General features: G+C 37.0%; 1 protein-coding gene across 10 annotated transcripts in view; it reads right to left on the reverse strand.

The window, feature by feature from the left end:
- The window catches only part of TCF12 (transcription factor 12), a 160,462-nt gene that overhangs the window by 110,225 nt on the left and 31,287 nt on the right, over positions 1-18,950 (reverse strand). For all 10 annotated transcript variants that reach the window (XM_088172494.1, XM_014873978.2, XM_014873982.2 and 7 more), the window contains 2 exons: positions 7,925-7,998; positions 6,010-6,078 (listed from right to left, as the gene is read on the reverse strand). In XM_088172494.1, the coding sequence (XP_088028620.1) occupies positions 6,010-6,078; positions 7,925-7,998 (143 nt within the window). The remainder of the gene's footprint in view (positions 1-6,009; positions 6,079-7,924; positions 7,999-18,950) is intronic.

The following is an 18,950-nucleotide window of genomic DNA, read 5'->3' on the forward strand; positions in this document are numbered from 1 at the left end:
TCTTGCAATGGCCATTTAAGTCCTGTCATTTCGGTAAAAGTTGATTACAGAACCCATCTAAGAAGAAGTAAAAAAAAAAAAACCTTTCCCAGTTCACTGTCCCTACCTTTTTTCACTGCACTGGTTCCAGATTTTCTGTGGGATTAATTCTCTCCCATTTATTTCCCCTTCAAAAACATAAAACTATTGTCCCTTAGCAATTATTTTTCTCAAGTCACATCAGTATTTTTCCATGCATAAGCAAAATTTTACTCCTGACCCTAACTAAAATTGTGGGGTTTTTGGTTTTGTTTTCAAACAAGCACATCATCTTGTTTCCACTTCAGGGTAAAATGTGAAAAATGGAGAAGACACTGTCACTACTTGGCACACCACTTTCCTATGCATTTATTGAATTCATACTCAACTCATTGAGCTGTCCTCCCTGTACAATTTACTACTCCACAGCATTTCATTTGCTCTAGTCCACCAGACTAGAGATAACAGGGGTTTTGTTTGCTTCTCCTCCCTTAGCCCCAAGCCCTCTCCTACACAAGTCCCTGGGAACAGACCAAAATCTAAGGCTCGTAACCAAGCTGCCAGATCACTTAGCACATATTTGCATTTTAGCAATTTACAATATAGCTCAATTACTGCCTTTAAACTTAGGACATTAAAATTCCACTAAAATGAATGGTTGAGTTCACAGTTTGAGGTGGCTGCAGACCAAAAGATTAAACTTAATGAATGCCGCTTTCAATTCCTGGAGTTTTATAGTTTGGCTGACTTTAAATAACAAATATTAATTGTTTAAAGCTCAGGAATACTGAGGTCCCTTGCAAGCTAAATTTGGCAACGAACTTATGAATCAAGCAACAGTCATCCAAATGACTAATGTGTAAATGAACGAGTGAAGCTACTGCTAAAATCCACTTTATTTTGGATTATCTGGCTCTCCAAACTAATCTGAAATTTCTAAAGACAAACAAGAAGGGAAAAAAACACAAGGAGGGTGGGGGAAGTGGGGAAGGAAAGCGAGATGCAGAGGCAGTGAGAGACAGACGGACAAACCATGGGGACTGACTGCATCCAGGAACACTGTGCTGAGTCACTGACTGAAGGCTCAACAACAGGCTCTGTACAACAGCCATGCCAACATGTCCTAGTGAATTTAAAAGATTATGGATTATATGATCCTGAATGCTTCCAGAAATAAACAACCTTAAAAAAAAAATAAAAAAAAGAAGACTATTTTTAGTCATTTAATCTATGTATCTGTCAATGGCTCCTAGAGGAAAGACTACAGAGCCAAAAACCTGGCTTGGTCTACTGAACACACAGATCAGGATGAATGTTGCAAAAATTAAGGTAAGCTAAAAATAAATCCAGAGAAGAGTACTCTTCCTTTTTGCCTTGAGGGTTACTTGCAGTATATTCATTGATCTTAATAGAACATCAAGAAACATCACATCCTCACAGGTCACGGCCATAACTCCATTTACATCATGAACAAGTTTGCAACAAACTAGGAGTGGGAACAAGGTTGTTTCCAAGCAATGACCAAATTCATCTACAAAGTCTGGAGCAGATGGATGATGATGGGAGTCTCCCCACACTCCTTACTCTGTTTCATCCATGTTGCTGTCATTTGCCTGCTACAATCCAAAAGCCAAGGTACCAAGCTGGGACCTGTGTGATGTGCCAGGAAACAAACTCCTCTCCCTCTGCAGGCTCCAGGTCTGCCACCTCCCAGCCCCTGGGAACAGCCAGTACTTCAACCCATACCGCTGAGTTGTGCAAGAAGCTTGTACAACACTCCTTAAACAGAGGAATAAATGCAGGTTGCTGCTGGAGATCACCCAATTGCACCAGAAACAAGGACTTTTCTAGCTCCACTTTCTAGCTTTAATTACCATTTCCTTCTCATAACCATCAGCAAGTGTTAACATTCAACTACAATAACCTAAAGACAGAAATGCAACTTTTTGTGTTATTTGATCACCTGCTACATGGTGGGGCAAAAGCAGGTATTGCTACCCCAGGTTTCACATATTATTGGGGAAAAGTCAAGACAGCTTTGACAAGTATCCTCTAAGTGTCACCCTAAGTAATGCTTTGTAACAGAGTTCTAAAACTATTCATTAGTTTATTTTCTCATACCAACTTGAAACACATGAAGGCCATGTGTGCAGGAATGGAGAACAACTGAAAACAGTTTCTTTTTTTAGATTTATTTCAAATGTTATTTATTTTTTAATAAACATCATTTTCTCCAGCTCTAAATCCACTTCCAAGAAGTTAAGTTACTGAGTGACAAATCTGATTTTAAACAGCTAAACCCAATAGCCAGTTACACCTCTCTAAACTCCTGTGAGACAAATATCAACATTATATGCAATGGGACAATTCCCTGGCCACATGGAAAACTAATTTGTGGACAGACTTCAATGCTAATCTCAATGTGGTAGGTAGTTGCAATAAAAACAAAACAAAAACCACAACCAAAAGATCCACTTCTCCAATATAACTGAAATGAAAAATTCATATGATAGAAACCAGATTTTTCTAGCTCTTATCTAAGCTATAAACCAGGAGATAAAATGATACAAGTATAGCCAACAGACTAACAACAAATGCTTAAAGAAAATACTTGAAAACCTGACTAAAGCACTCAGAATTTAAAAAAACAACTTGCTTTGAAAAATGCTGCTCCTGAATCAAATTATAAAGTAGGCTGCTTTTACAAGTGTCCTGAGCACTGAATATGGAATATTTAATTTGGGCTTTAATTCTACAGTGAATCATCTGCTACCTTGTAGAATACATCAGGAAAAGCAAATAACCAGCAGCAGAAACACCAAACAACCTCCCTCCCCCGCATTAAAAAAAAATAAAAAAAGAGGACAAAAAGGACACAAATACAACAGACTTGATAACACTTACTGTGTTTCTGTGTCCCTCCTGTCTTGTTTTGCTATTTAACAGCTTCCCTTCTTGTTATGTACCTGAGATTAAGAGGTATAAAATACTATTTCAAAACCTGCTATCTCATTACTATTTTTTTGACTTCTTTGCAAATTAAAAGTACTGCTTAGGGTGAGAAGAGTATAGTTTGGGCATAAAGTACTTTAGATTCCAATTTATGGCTGAGCATTTTAGATAGAGAGTAGGGAACAACCTGTTGCCTGATGCTACAAAACCATCTAATCTTACAGTGCTCTCTTCTTCACTGAAGCCACTCTGGCTTCAATTAAATACATAGCAGAGTTATGTAAAGGAACAGGAGGATAAACTGCATCCTCAGTACTGAAGCTACATTCATGTTAAATCGGGTCAAAATCTACACTCAGCTTTCAGTACAATGTACGTGTTGCAAGTTATTTGAAACACCCACAGTTCAGATTTTGGAAGAAAAATGCTTCAGCTAATTTATGCTAAATTTTTAACAGCTCCAATTATTATGTGTGTATATATAAAAAGGAAATCCATCAAGGTAATGTCTTCTGAAAAACAATTCAGATATGCTTGTTTGGAGACAGTAATCTGAACAGATAAAAAACTGACTTGTTCCTTTTGTGTTACAACAAAACCAAAACAACAACAACAAAAAAAACCCTCACAGAGCATTATTCTTCATGAAAAAGCCATCATTAGCCACACCACAAGAATAACTATAACTGAAAAAATGTTTAATTACAGTAGAATGCTTACTCCCAAAGAGTGATTATACCAATTTGCTGCTACCTTATGAGTATAAAGTACAACTCGCAAATTCAGCAGGAAAGCTAAAAAGTTCAGTATCATCTCACAACAGGAAGACAAAACGTTCTAGTGCTGTAGGGCAATAAATTATTGTGGAGAAGACATGGTACTCAAGCCAAGTACCTCAGAATTTGCTTCAAAGAGCTCAGGAGAGCAAGACTTTCAAAAAGCAGCTTTACCATCCTCTGTGAAACACACTAAGAGCTCCTCTTCTAGTGCAAGGCATTATGAACACATGCAAAAATATCTGTAGCTCAATATCACTCAGATGAGGGAGAGAATATCATCAACCAAAGATATTCATTGAAAAACCACCACTAATGCACATACAAAAACTAAAAACAAGATTGGAGACTAGAAAGAAAAACGAGCCCTACAGGAGACAAACTTGGTATTGTATATGGACTTCAGTGCAACCATTCAAGAATAAGGGAGGCCATCAGCACATCACAGAATGCCAGTGACAGCTAACTACCATTCCTGAATTATTCCTATAAACAACAAAGCTTTCCTACTTTTTTCTTCACACTCCTCAATAGGTATCTTTTCATATCATTCCTTTTTCTAACAAAACAGTTGGCCTATACAGAAGAGATTGTGCTCACAGAAGGCACTAATGTCTCAATTTGTACCTTCTCACAAATCTAAGATCATCACAGCAAATTCAAACATAAATACCCACTGTTCTTTCAGGGTTAGAACACTATTTACCCTTAGGTAATGAAAAGACAAGGTTCCTATATGAAGTTTTCTCAAGCTTGCTGATTCCTAGCCTTTAATGTTACTTCAAAACATTATTGAAGTAAGAATGATGTAGCTTTCAATAAGGTATTACCAGAGACTCTCAAAATAAAATAAACTGGTATTATATATGAAGGAAGGTTCTTGTCTGAATTAATTATTGATGAAAAGATTAAAACACATGACAAACACCCAACCCCAAGCACAGGAACACACATCTCGTTTTCACTGTGAAAAGAAGTTACCAATACGTTTTCCCCAATTCCAAAAAAACGTACCCATACCAACACTCTTCAATAATTCCATGAATAAATCAAAGAGTGGGTAAACAAATAGAGTAAAGTTTGCTGACAGCAAATTTTTTTGTAAATAATCCTAACTAATAGTTAGTGCAGAGTTGCAAAGCAAGTTCTCCATGAAATTGGTAATAAAAGAGCACATAACATTTAGTGTAAAATACAAAATTCACATGCTCAGAAATAACTTAATGTCATAACCAGGTGGTAACTATGGTACAATGTACAAGAAAATATTACTTTTTTACACAGTTTTTAAAAGAGTATCACTTCAAAGCTCAGTGGCAATCAAAAAATGCATGACTTAGCAACAAGTAAGAAAGGAGCAGAGAATGAATCTATCCTTATGTGAGGCAGAAGCTTATGGTATACCCTCCTCTTGACAAGTGTATGCAGTCATAATCACCCTAACTCTCAAGTTATATAGAAGTAGAAGAAAGATTGAGGGAACTGCACCAAGAACTAACCACAGGTTAGGAGCAGTTACTATACAAGCAGATACCAATAGATTACAATACTTCAGCTTGGTTGAACATAGAAGTGGCACGTAAAATAAAGGTGTTTGCAGGGAAAAGAAAAGAAATTATGAAGTACATCAGTGACTATTTGGAACACTGGAACATGGTGGAAATCAGTTACATCACCAGCAGGCACAAATAAGACAAAAAACCCCATAAGTTTTAGCACAAAATCCTTGTAATTGTTGCCAAAACTGTAACCAAAACCAGAAAAATCCATAAACAGCAGAGAGGAAGCCCATCAATAGCGATAAGAACCATGTCCAAAAAGTTGGCTCTGTTCAGGAAATCTAAGCCAAGAGCTGGGGCTTTGCCAGGAGAGTACACAGTAAAGGTGGCAAAATATTTGCCCTATACTTACACTCTTACCTTCTGCATCATTGCTGGCCACAGTCAGACCATTTATACTGAACTGAACAGACCTTCAGCAGGATTTGGGAAAGAAAAATATCCTTTAGCCAGTAGTCCACCATCTTTTTTCATTAGCCTTCAACAGGTATGCATTAAATTATCACCAAATTCCAATTCTATTCACTTGAAAATTGCTTATCTTTCCACATCTTTGGAAATTCTAGCCAATAGTGAGCCAACACTAAATTCTTAATAGTTTTGACACTATATTGTGACCTTTAACAGAAAACTCCAGTAGTAGGCTACACGTGGACTATAAAAAAATTGAAAATCACACACAATATAAAAAGAATAAGTGGTACCTCTTGAGATTTCAACTTTTCTATGTCTGTGGACAGGTCTGAGCTTTTTCCATGAAGACTGCCATTTTCCTGTAAACAAACAAGAAGTAAGAACAATTAGGATAAGAATAACACTCTATATTGAAATAATGGGGGAAAGCACTGGATTAGAAAGTTGAACATTTAAGACAATAACATCTCACTTAAACTCTGTGATAATCAACACAAGGAATAACCTAGAAATGTAAAAGACTGTGTATGATTTGCCCTGCTTTCTGAGAATCCAATATATTCTCTCACAATACAGACCCACACACTCATTTTAGCTCTTTCTCAGAGACATCTGGTCTAGCAGCATACATAAGAGTAGACAGAAGTTATCATTATTAAAAATCCTGAATCAGTAATTTGCCTCATCAGTTGAAAGAAAACCAAAAAACTAAAGACCATACATCATAGCCAAAATTTATGCATGCAAGCTTGATTTAAACTGGCAAATCAAGTCCACTGCTTTTTCAGTGAATTCAGAAGAGAAATTCCCATGTTTTACTTTTTTACAGAAAATACCAGCCTCAGGACAAATTAATTTGTGGCTCTTAATCCTTAACAATTCTATATACAGAGAAAATATATTTTTAGTGTTGACTTTTCTGAGGAGAACACAGGATTGAAGTTTTCCTGTGAAAAGGAATTGAGTTCTCTTTAAATGAAAACTCCTGTCACCCAAATTACATTCCAGATTACCATTCTTTATTGCCTCATAAAAAAAAAAGAAAAAAAGGCTAACACACAAGGCTCCCTGACTGTACACTACTCAAATATAATAGTTGGCTGATCCTCTACCATGCAAAAAATTGTGATTAATACAGCCACACAGCCAATGAATCACAAGCTCAAATTCCAGTTAGGTCAGCTTAACTCATAATTGATTAAAACTGCTAAGCAACATAGAAAGTGAGAGTCAAAACACCAAAAACATGACAGAAATATGAGTTACATAAAACTTCAAAGTATGATTCCATTTCAAATACAGGGGAGGCATGTGAAGGTTCAGCTCCATGCCCCAAACTATGCAGGCAGTTTTAAAGGAATGTCTAATTTTCATGTTGCACACAAATGTTTCTTCAACACATAAATAACAATAAATGTAGAAGTACTTCTTTTACTAATGATCAATGGAAAAATCAGGACTTCATGAGAAAACTTCCAACTGCTGTCTTCCAAAGTAAGGCAGAGGCCATAATAATACCCAGTGAGCTGAACAAGGTCTTGCAGCCAACCTATTTCATTCCACAGCATAAGAAAGATGCAAAGGTGCAAGTGCTAACACAAGTCTCTGACTCAAAGGCACTGAAATCAGAACATCTGGTATGCTGTGTATGTCTAAATTAGGTACTTAGCTCATTGTCCATTTAGGGAGTAAATATTCATAAAAAGAAAATGGAGAAGATGAAAGGAAATGTGAGTAACTAGGGAGAAGCTTGCTTTGACCATTGAGTTGAGTTTGAACTGGGTCATATTATTTTAGAATATCAGATACTATGAAGAACCTTCAGCTCACTAAGTGGGATGGATGAAGCTGGAAGAAGAACAGGAAGAAAGTATTCAAAAAGAAAAGCCTGTCTTCAACATTGTGACACAGCACATACTATAGGTGGTTAATGCTAACAGGGAAGCAAGTGTTCCCTACACTTTGTCAATAAATCTGCTCCTAAGTAACACAAATTCTACTTTCATGAATTCTCAGCCTATATGTTTTTTTAGTGTTAGAAATGTAAACTGCTGCTGTAGCTCATCAAAGTCATTAAAATGTCTAAAAGATGCTAATCTGCATATTTAAAGGAGTTCCCCTTCAAAAACTTAGCCAAATCATCTGCTGATTTATGCTGCACATTCCCATAAACTTTCATTATGAATTATGACAGGGGTATCTTACCCTTGAAGATTCATATGAAGGACTTGGCTGACCACTTGTTCCCCAGGATGTGGCACCTGTTCGTTCATCCATACCTAGCAATAAAAAAAAAAAAAAAAATACAAACCTATAAGAAATGATAGCAAAAAACAATGTTCTCTGATGCAACCTGAAAAATATTCATCCACTTCCATACGCTTTAAGTAAATTCATCTGCTTTCATATACTTAGTGTTTCTAAAAGCAAAACTTCAGATTAACAGCTTCCTTATTAATTAAGCTGGCTACAGAGGAACCTGTTCATTTGGACACCTGCAGCTGCTGAAAACAGGAGCATAAAAAGCCAAGAAATTTGTCAATCTGCTGTCTGCCCAACCCAATCCACACGAAATTAGCATGAGTAACAAAACAAGCACAACGATGTGAACATCAAGGCTTTTTGAGCAGCCCGATTTATCTGCATCTCAAGCAAGCACTGAAATATTGCAGCACATACTGTGAAACACATACTTGTTAGCTACTCTTGGCTCTTGTGTCTTGCTTAAGTATTGTAAAATGTGCAAAATTATTTCCCCTACTTGGCCTTCATGTGACACGCAAGATATTTTAGCAAAATGGGGAAAAAAGGCAAGACAGACTGGTAATATTCAATGGCTTAAAAAACCCACAGAGAATCATGGTCTCTGCCCTTCTAAAACAGTCATATTTTTACACTCTGTAACGGCTCTTTTAGAATCAGTTCCCTTTATGCAAATCCAGGCTACAGCTCACAAGAGAAAGGGGAAGGAAAAGACAGGGAGATCTTTAAACACTGTATCAGAATATATATCCCATGTATTATCCAATTTCTATCCAAATTTAATTGGTCAAATCACCTTTAAACCACATTCCCAAAGAGCTAATTACAAAAGCACCTGAATTTCTATAGCTAATTTCTTCACATAGGATAAGGCTGCTACTATTCTAACAATTAGGTTCCTGATTATGTGCTTCACAAGACTTGTTTTGTCACCTGTGGAACACTTCCATCATAAATTGCAGGCTTCAAATCTCTCTGGCCTACAAAATGCAACTCATGACTTCCCTGTGACACAAACTTTTCTCATAAAGAGTCTGATACAAAGCATAAATTCTTTCTGTGGTATATATTATAAACTGTGCATGAACTTTCATAATGTCAATTTCTCGATAAGAACTAAGCGTCCAATTTATAAATAAGAGTAGAATGCAAGCTACTCCATACAATCATCTCTAAACCTTAACATTAAAATTTTATGCATATTATGCAACTATAAAGATTTTATGCATATTTCTCATATGGCCATACTGCAAAATCAAATATAAGCTAATACTATAAATAACTACCTATGGATTATTACTATTCTAATCCTTATTTCCTTAAGAAATGTGCTTTATGAAGCTATAAAATAATGTTTTGACAAAGACAGCCTGTAGAAAACGTTAAACTGAAAGTACAGTAAATCACTCAAATAAAATCGACAGACACTTTTTGTGTACTGCAGGAAAGATCCTCAAGGTTGAAGAACACTCTTTGAAAATGCAAAACCACCACTATATTGATCCAGCAGTTTGAGGAAGTTGACTGTGTTTTGCAGCTGACAGTATTGTTGTTGTTTCATTGTATCTGGTCCAGGAGCTGAGTAAAGAGTCGTGGCTGGCACTGACAAAGGCAAAAGTAATCTTTTGGCACAATTGACTCTTTTCTGCCAGAAACAACAGTGCTAGTAATCCAGGCATTATCATAACAAGTCTTCCATTGCCTTAGTTTCAAAAGAGACATATGTGGGGGGAGAAAAAAAATATCTTACTGCAAGACAAAGTCCTTGGGGAAATTTAAGATACAATAGGTTATATCAACCCATATCAGGAAATATGTCACTAGATAATGGTTATGCATAGAGTGTTCAGATGCTAATCAGTGAAACATGCTACTCATTTAAAAATCTGAGTCAGTGGGACATAAGGACTTATGTTATGGTTCTGCTTAATCAGCACACGTACAGCTAAAAATTCTAGTATTTTCATTCTACAATTTGAATTATGCAAATAAATTGTTTAAAGAAACCGCTCTAAACCAAAATCTAACTGTTTCAGACAGGGAAAAAAACTAACTTCTGACTCGTTCCCAGAATTCTTTTTTTCTAAAAAAGCTCAGTACAGTTAGCTAAAATAGTAAACTTCCTTTTTCCTGCCAGGTGTCTTTTTCCTCTTTTTCATGCAGCATTTTTCATTTTCACAAGCCCCAAACAGGCTTACATGTAGACCTATCTTTTACACAGAATTTTCACACAAGGAAGATGCTTTCACATTTTAAATGCTCTGTGAAGGATACAAGAAAAAATAAACCATATATATTGCACACAGAACACCAGCACTCTGACTTACTGCTGCTTGCACCTGGATTTGATTTGGAATGATATCCCTGCTGCCCTTGGTCTCCACCAACATGAGACACCAAACAAGTGCTGCCCCAGGTAGCCAGCAACACTCAGCCAGGAAATCAGATGTGTGTTTTACCATGGTGCTCAAGGAATCTGTTCTGCTTTGTACACTAATGTGTTTTCCATGGATGATAGATGAAAACCACAGAAATGCTGGATGAGAAAAAGACCCAGACCATTTCTAGCAGGATGGGCACAAACAAACAAAAAATGCATACCTTAACACAGCCAAAGTAACTCTACCTGACTGAGCCAGGACCATCAGATTCACTTTTCAGTGAAAAATCCCTAACGTGGGGAACACTTGGTAAGAAAGAACATGGGAGTCATCTATGGTAATAAAATCAATAAAGTCTCAAAGCAGAAATGTCATGAAAAGAGTTCTAGCGTTTTCCTGGGAAACACAAAAGAGTGCAGAGGAACTGGGGGAATCATCGCCTTTGCGCCACAAGGAAATGCAGTGACCAATTCCAGTATCCATTAATTCATGGATGTTACAGGACACAGGAAAGCTGTGACAGCAGAGCACTGAAAAACATGCAGGGCGTGGCTGCAGTATCTCAGCCTCTGCAGGTAAAGCAAAAAAGGTGGAAATTGAACTGTGCTGTTATAAAGGTCCAATAACACAGACACACGCATTCAGGCAGACAGGAGTATAACAAGGCTCTACCCCCACTTCCTTTTTTTAGTAGACATTGAGGACGGAAAGTAATTGCAATGACTCCTGATTTCATAGTTCTCAAACAAAATTGACTACTTTTGTAGCACATGTGCTGCAGTTGAATTAGGGAGTAATTCTCTGTATGTGATGTTTGTGGGAGAGGGGCTCAGCTGGCAGTCTGGGGCTGGGCTGGCTCCCAGGGCAGCTCCACAGCACTCAGTGCTGCTGTCCCAGCGAGGACACTGCTGACCCTGACCAGCCCAAAGCCAGGAGCTCGGCCAGCCTGCAGCAAAGGTGTGTGCTCCTCACTCACCTCATGGGCAAGTCATGAGGATGTTTTCTGGCCTTATGCATTGCATTCTAAACAGGCTTTCCTTAACATGACTTCTATGATGCTGCTGTGAGATTTCAAACTATTCTAGAAGAAAACCTGAAGAAATGTGTTGTCTCATAATTTCAATGTATGTGCTCATTCTGAAGAAACAGATCCAAACATTTATCTAATAAAAAAAATTTTGATCTTACAATCAAACTGAAATGAAGGTTTTTCTTGCTGGCATAAGACAAAGAAGACTATATTTAAAACTTATTTCAAGAGACACGGGCTCTAATGTTCGTGTAAACACGATAATATACTTTATAGGGTTACCATCTGCTATGATGTTGATCAAATAAATGATTTGACAAAAAAAAAAAATCACATTGTAGATTGTTATACTAGGTACTCAAGGTATGAGTTTCTATCTTTTATAGCTTCTTTATCCAATTTTGTTTCAGAGTAATGATATTCCTTCAGATAAGATTCAACATCTGAAATCAATTACAAAAAAACCTACAGCACAAACCATAACAGTGCTGATTGTGTTTTGCATGTCAGACACACAAACAAATCAATCTACCATTAGGCCATATATTGCAAAAGTCTATTGTGAAGTATGATTCCAATTATTACCCAAAATTATATTTTAGGTCTAGACTTTCTAGTAAGGAGATGAAAAGAGTAATAATATTTGATGGAGAAATACTATACTCAAATATTTTAACTCTCAATAGATAAAGACTAGTTCTCAGCCGCTTCTTGTTGCTTTCAATTAAAACTATTTATTTTTATACTAGATGTAACATTTTCAATAACATAATAAAACCATTTATATTCTAACAAAGAACTCAAAATTCACAAGTAAGATAGATAAATAAATAAATAAAGACAAGATAAAGTTCCACACATTTATTACTCAGGGAGTGGGAGAAAAACACAGATGACAAGAGGACCAGACCAATACTCAAAACCAAAAGCAGCTTTGACAATAGATATAAGGTGGTAGGCTTAAAATATCCAAAGCTGAGAGCATTAATCAAATTGAGAAGAGAAATGAAAGGCAGGCAATCTATCAATAGTCTAACCACTTAAGTGCCATTGGGACAAATTCAGATGCAAAATTATAGTTAGGTAAAATACAAACCACTTTCATTTCAAGCTACATAAATAGAGAACTTTCTCTCCATCCACCTTCCATGATAAAGGAAAAGCAAGGGGAAGTGCAAGCATGGAGGGGAAAAAAATCTGAACTCTTAATGCACACTGTTTACTGAAGAAGGCATTAATTGTCTTCCAGCCTACAGATACTAAGCTGCCCCTCATCCCTCAAGATCAAAAAGCCAAGTTCCTCCTTCAGTAACAGAACTGCTTATTAAAAGGCTACTGCTCTGCTGATCCTGTCTTTGTACCTTTGCTCCAGGGAAAATGAATGGAAGAGCTATGGATATGTTACAGAAACACCATCTTGAGTCTGTCCTCTGGTACCAACTCTGGACTTTACAATTAGCTCAGGAAACTTCCCAAGGTAATTTTATTGCTTAAGTCTCCTCCCAGTATTGAGCCACAGTGTTGCAGATCGAACCCTTAATCCATTGCACAGTGTAAAAATGAGATTTCTCCTGGGCTTACATATTAGTTTTCATATCTTTCCCTACCTGCCCAGCCAGGTTCATAACCATGGGAGTTGAGACTGTTAACTACCAGCCTCTAATGGCAGGCATTGAAAAGTGCAAGGAAGCCCTTCAGGGACTGAAGGCCCTCTGAGGGGACATTGGTTACCTCAATTAGTTACCATGAAACACTGGCTTCCATTTGAATATTAATCTTGGCAAAAATCAGTTTGTAAGATCTGCTTGAAATATCAACAGTGATTATTAATAGTAGTAAATAAATTAATTTTCATTTTTGAAATACTGTTTATCCTGGAGATTCCCAGAGCATGATTATTTGACATAATAATGAATAAATATCCACTATGCTAGTCATGGCAGAAATTATTTTAATAATAGTCAGAAGATACACTATACAAAATTAATTTCTATCTATAGAACAGGTAATCGCAATTAAAACTTCAGAAGAGCACAATTATTCAGACTGGAGGAATGGACATCAAGTACACAATTTACCCGGGCAACAGCCACAGCTTAGACAAATACTGGCATCGGCAGGTATTAAAAATCAGTTGTAACTTAACATACCAGCAAACTGAATTCTCCCCTATATTTAAAAGCTGTTTAAAACCTACACTTTTATACAGAAAATTATTTGCAAGAACAGTATTTTCTCCAGACAGAATAAAACTTTGGGGTGCATGTTCAAATAACTTTTTGTCAAGCAAAAAAAGATATGGTATAAATTCAGAAGAAAATGGGAAAAAAAAACAACATACTAGTCCAGGAAAACAGAAGAAAAGCTTGGATTTGTTTTAGAAGTCTCTATTAGCATCAAAAATCAGTACTGGTAATACAGTTCCTGTATAACTATCAAGTATGGTTTAGATTTGTTTCAACTCATTACCTAAATACAATTTGCTACTTAAAAAAAGGCAATTACTACTTTTAACTTGATTTCACAAATAATCCTATTCATTTCTTGCAATAAGACCTATGTATTCCCTAAGAACAACATTGGGTTATTAATTCCTGTTAAAGCAGTGCCCTTACAGAAATGTCAGAAATTACCTGCTTCTCTTTCCTCATGTTCTCTGCTTCCTAGACTCTAAATCATGTCACTGAGCACACCAAGTGACCTGGCGTGACCTGGACACTTCAAATACCATAGAACCCACTCAAAATAAAATTGGAACTGGCATTTCCCACACAAATTGTACTAAACCTGAAAACTGAACACTGCTACCTGCATCTTGCCAGAAAAAGTCCATCAGGTACTGTTCAAAGAGAGCATATTTATAATACTGTATGTAACAAGCATTTGTTAGTTGTCTATAGTTATTGAGGCAGTTCAACCATAAGCTAATGACAAAAACGATCAAAAATAGCACTTAAACTATTGAAAAAAGGAATTTTCTTATAAATCCACTGAGATGCTCAGAGCACTACACAGTAAAGCTATTCTTCACACATCCCCCCCAAAATTCCCTTCATTAATACAAGTTTTACTATTATTCTTTCATCCAATTTAAGGTTAATTTTTTTTAATTTAAATGCTAATATTCATAAATCATCCTGTATAGAAATAATATTTACATGCATGCCTATAGAGTATATTTTGAAGTCTCCCTGGTTACAAATGTGAAAAAAGTACACCAGCTTAGAGACGAAGCCTTTAGCAGGGGCAGAGCCCAGAGCTTTTATTCACACGCAAACACACACGGTTAAATGGTATTAAATTGCATCATGCTGCTTATCCCCCTCTCTGTGCTGAGCCAGGAGTATCAGGCTGCACAGCTCTAACAATGCAAGTCTCAGCCCTACAGCACCAGTTATCATAATAATCCTTTCTACTGGCAAATTTTCCTGTGGTTACTTCAGTTATGACTCAACTGGTTTATATAACCACACACTTTAAAATATATATATACACACACATATATATATTTATATAGACACCAAATCAAGGCCAGTGTCACAAGACTGCACACACCAGGCCAAAAATATTCTAATACAGTCTCACAGGCAACAGCTACTGTTACCAACTGTATTACAACACAATTGTACAGAAAACTGCCAATTCAGGCACCAGAACACAATTAATCTGAGTTACACAGTGAGGTGTTAACTCTCATGAGCAAAGGAAACATGGCAAGTGTGACAGCTTACCTAAGAATATGTCTAAAAATGTTTGGGAAAATATTTTTAATCATTTACTGTATCACAAGCTGTCCAGAAAATTTTGACCCTCTTGAAAATAAATTCCAAGATCAGCCTGAGGTCAGTATCCTTTCTTGATGTTGATGATTGTCATGTATCTTTATACACATACAATTCAGTTAACCCAACTGCAACAAATTTAAATTACTTTGTTGATATTTAGAAGATCATTAATACCTTAATACTAAGATCTTTCAAGGGAAAAGAAACCCTCTAACGTATCAAGTAGAGTAGAGGAAGAAAAAAAAAAATTTTTCAGCAAAAGCATATATTTTGACTTTCCAAGTTCATGAAGGTGAACCAGGTAAACCAGTGGAAAAATCAAGCATCAGACAAAAACCTTGGAATTTAGTGAGGTAGAATTTTGAGCCTTAAGTATAACAGCAAATACACTATACTGTATAGCCAAGAAAATGTCAGTGTAACTCCACATTTACAAAAATGTGGCTGGAAACAAAGACCCTTAAAGGTACACTGTCAAGATCACAGAAGCCTGAGTCTGAGCTTGAGAAGATGTAGATCAAGTCATTTCATAAAAGCACGTGGAAGAAAACCTCTACTTTGCCAAGGTACACAGTATCTCTGTATCAGATTTTTGGAATACAATTCTGAAGGCAAAAGTCTATTAGCAGCAGCATGGCACCTCAGCCTCTCACTTTAAAACACCAATACACTAACATCTTACATTTTCATAAAACAAAGCATGTAGAATACTAAGAAGTGTGAAAGGTTTTTAAGTTTGCCTCTAGACAGGCACAACCTCAATGAGATGATTTCTTATACTTCCTTGTTCTAAAGAGCACACCTAAGTCAGCAGCAGGAATTAACTCTCATTACTAAGCAAAACAGAAATTACACATCTGGGTTGTGTGAACTTAAGTTTGAAAGAATTCTGGTTCTTTGAATACAGCTGGGGGGAAATGTCAATTGTATGACAATTTCAGCATTAAACACCCCCTTCTAACTGTGAAAATAAAAGTTTATCTGCTCAGTATTTAAACAGAGGAGAATGCTTCATGGATAAATGCAAGCAAGGCATGTTTGCTCTAAGGCAGAGCTGTGGTAGGACAGCTAGCTCTAAGTTAGATGTGGAAAAAACAATAAATATAGCCACTATAACCTGGCTCACTCATTTCTCTCTTCTTTTGCCAAAATCAAGAAAAAATCCTCCATATTTCTTCATCTTCAATCAAGAAAGCAGCTTTTGAAAGATTAGGGCTCCACTATTTGCCCTGCAGCACAATGAAGTACCTTCTGGTTTGTCCAAGAGAAAGGTAGCAGTACTTATTCCCTCAGTAAAAAAAGAGTTGCCTAGGGCAAAATGTGTTTTCTTCTATTATTTTAGGCATGAAGGGGAAAAAAGCTTAAACTATTAAAAAATTTCTAGAAGCATGTCTACTTGCATTTATATGATTGATAATTTGAGCTGATGGAAGTAGCGTCAGCCTGCAGTGTCAAGGATTACTTTTTCCAGTCTTCATTTTGTACCAACAAGTGTTTCCCCCTCCATAAACAAGTTGGAATGTAGTACAGCTCTTGCCAGATGTTCTCCTTCTGCAGAGGTCCAAAACCAACAGTTCTCAATAATTCCATTACTTCCAAAAGTCAAAGCCAGAATCCAGTCTGAACAAATAGAGATCTGGCACAGCCCATGCTGCTAGCAGGCCCTGAGACACTTGAAAAAAAGAACAACACCCCAAGAAACCTTTATTTTCTCAACACTGAGATTTCTTCCAAAGGGTTATTAAACAGATTTTACTGGCATTGTTAAATCTCACTGTCAAATTAAGAAAAAATAATGTTCTCTGACAAAGGAGAGCAATCTGTCTTTAAATGTGCCAGGTATCCTTACATCTGCTCAAATATTTGCTGAATCAAGCTCCTTGCTGCCTGGGCTGTTAGCTGCCTCCTGAGGCAGGCAGGCTTGGTGCTGACAGCACCTTTAGTGTGAATGGCAGTAAATGACATGTGCCCACAGTGCTGGAAAGCTGATCTGATACAGCTCCGTCTCCTACATCAACAAACAAGGTGGAAGGGACTGGGGCCTGACCTTAATGGGCCTTGTGCTAATGCACAGCAGCACTGCAGCAGCTGCAATGTCTGAGGGAGCCTAGTTCAGCTTCCAGCCCCAAAAACATTCACTTCTTTCCACTCTTTTCCTTTGTTTAAAAGAAAGGCTGCTCTTCTCCTGGAACCAAGACGTGTCACCACAGCTCACGGCAGGACTAAGTTGCATGACACCTGTATTCATTGGTTTTTCCCTTCACTGCTTTACCTAAAAGCCATCAGCTGATCTAATGATTTCTGCTGCACTTCAGGACATTGCACATTTTAACATTCTTCTAGGGGCACATCCATGTTGTTAGAACTGGAAGTCTGGAAAGATTACCCTTAAACAACATAACTACATCTTTAGAGCATCAGCAGCACAGAAGTAACAACTTCCACGTTCAGCTTTGTGGCCTTGAAATGCTAAAGAATAATTTAAATAATTTTACTTGGCTAGTTTAGCAGAAACACACAACTATTATGAAAATAACTTAGCACAGTATCCCACTAACTAAAAAAGAAAAAACCAAACCCAACTTACTTTTCTATTCTAGAAAATAACTACTAAATCTGACAGAGTCTGGCTCTGGTGGAAGTGAATCTAGAAATATCTTCATCTGCTAGTGAAGATGTTGAGATTTCCCCCACTTTACTTTTTTCCTGTTTGAAGACTTTACTGATCTTCCTTTTATTTCTTCTGCTAGCTTTTCATTTAATAACCCATAGTCTGGTTCAACTGCATAACATTTCTCCTTGGCTTAAATCCTAAATATCACAGTTTTTATAGAAATCTGAGTTTTCAATGCTTTTCTTGTAACAAGTGTTACATGAGTTAAAACACTCTTAATAAAATGCACTTAGAAACCATGCATGCTTCAGAAGCAGAACTTGGACAAAAAAGTTAGAATTGGAATTTATAGTCGAGTATTCCCCATTTTAGATTGCCTTCATACTCTAACTGCTGGAACAAACATACCTGTTGCTGTTAAAGTGCACTCATGCCTTGGTTGTTTTTTTTTTTAAATGAGGACAACTTGCACTTTGAATACAAAATATTTGCTTTTGCTGTTTCTCCAAGTATGCTCCTACAGCAGTTCTGGAGGTTATAGCTAGAAAATGCTGAAAGCAAATAAAATATGGTAGACAGTATTTCTGTGGGAAAAAGCACCCTTATCTAGTAATTATCTTTCTTACAATAATAATACAGTATTAAAGACCTCAAAAATTTACTTAAGTGGTCAGAGAACAAGTAGCAATCAATAACTAATTCTTTAATTCTTCCTCCTAGGATATTTTAAAAATCTCTCCCTTTTACAAAAGCACCAAATAGTGTCATAATGCCGTTCTTAAAAAAATTACACCTTGGTTTTAGGAACCAATTTCTAGGGATATTTAACCAGAATGCTGCAGTGAATGGTTTTACATTAAAAATTAGACAAATACTCTAATTTTAACATTACAGGTAAGAATAAGAAGTGGAAGGATTCTAAAACCTTTCAAGTCCCCAGCACTGCTGGGACCCACCAGCCCTGGCAGCAGGGTGTCCAGCAGAGCCACGGCATGAGCCACGCTGCCAGGACAGCCCCAAACCCCCGTGTGCAAAGCGAACGTGCACACAGGCAGGCAGCACTGCCACGGCTCCTGAGTGAAGGGTGATGTCTGCACACACAGCCTTACCCTGCCAACAGCTGGGGGCTGGCTGCCACCCAAAGGAGGCCGTGCTGCTT

This window comes from Sturnus vulgaris, chromosome 13, assembly GCF_052056855.1.
Source record: "Sturnus vulgaris isolate bStuVul1 chromosome 13, bStuVul1.hap1, whole genome shotgun sequence".
Classification (NCBI taxonomy): Eukaryota; Metazoa; Chordata; class Aves; order Passeriformes; family Sturnidae; genus Sturnus; species Sturnus vulgaris.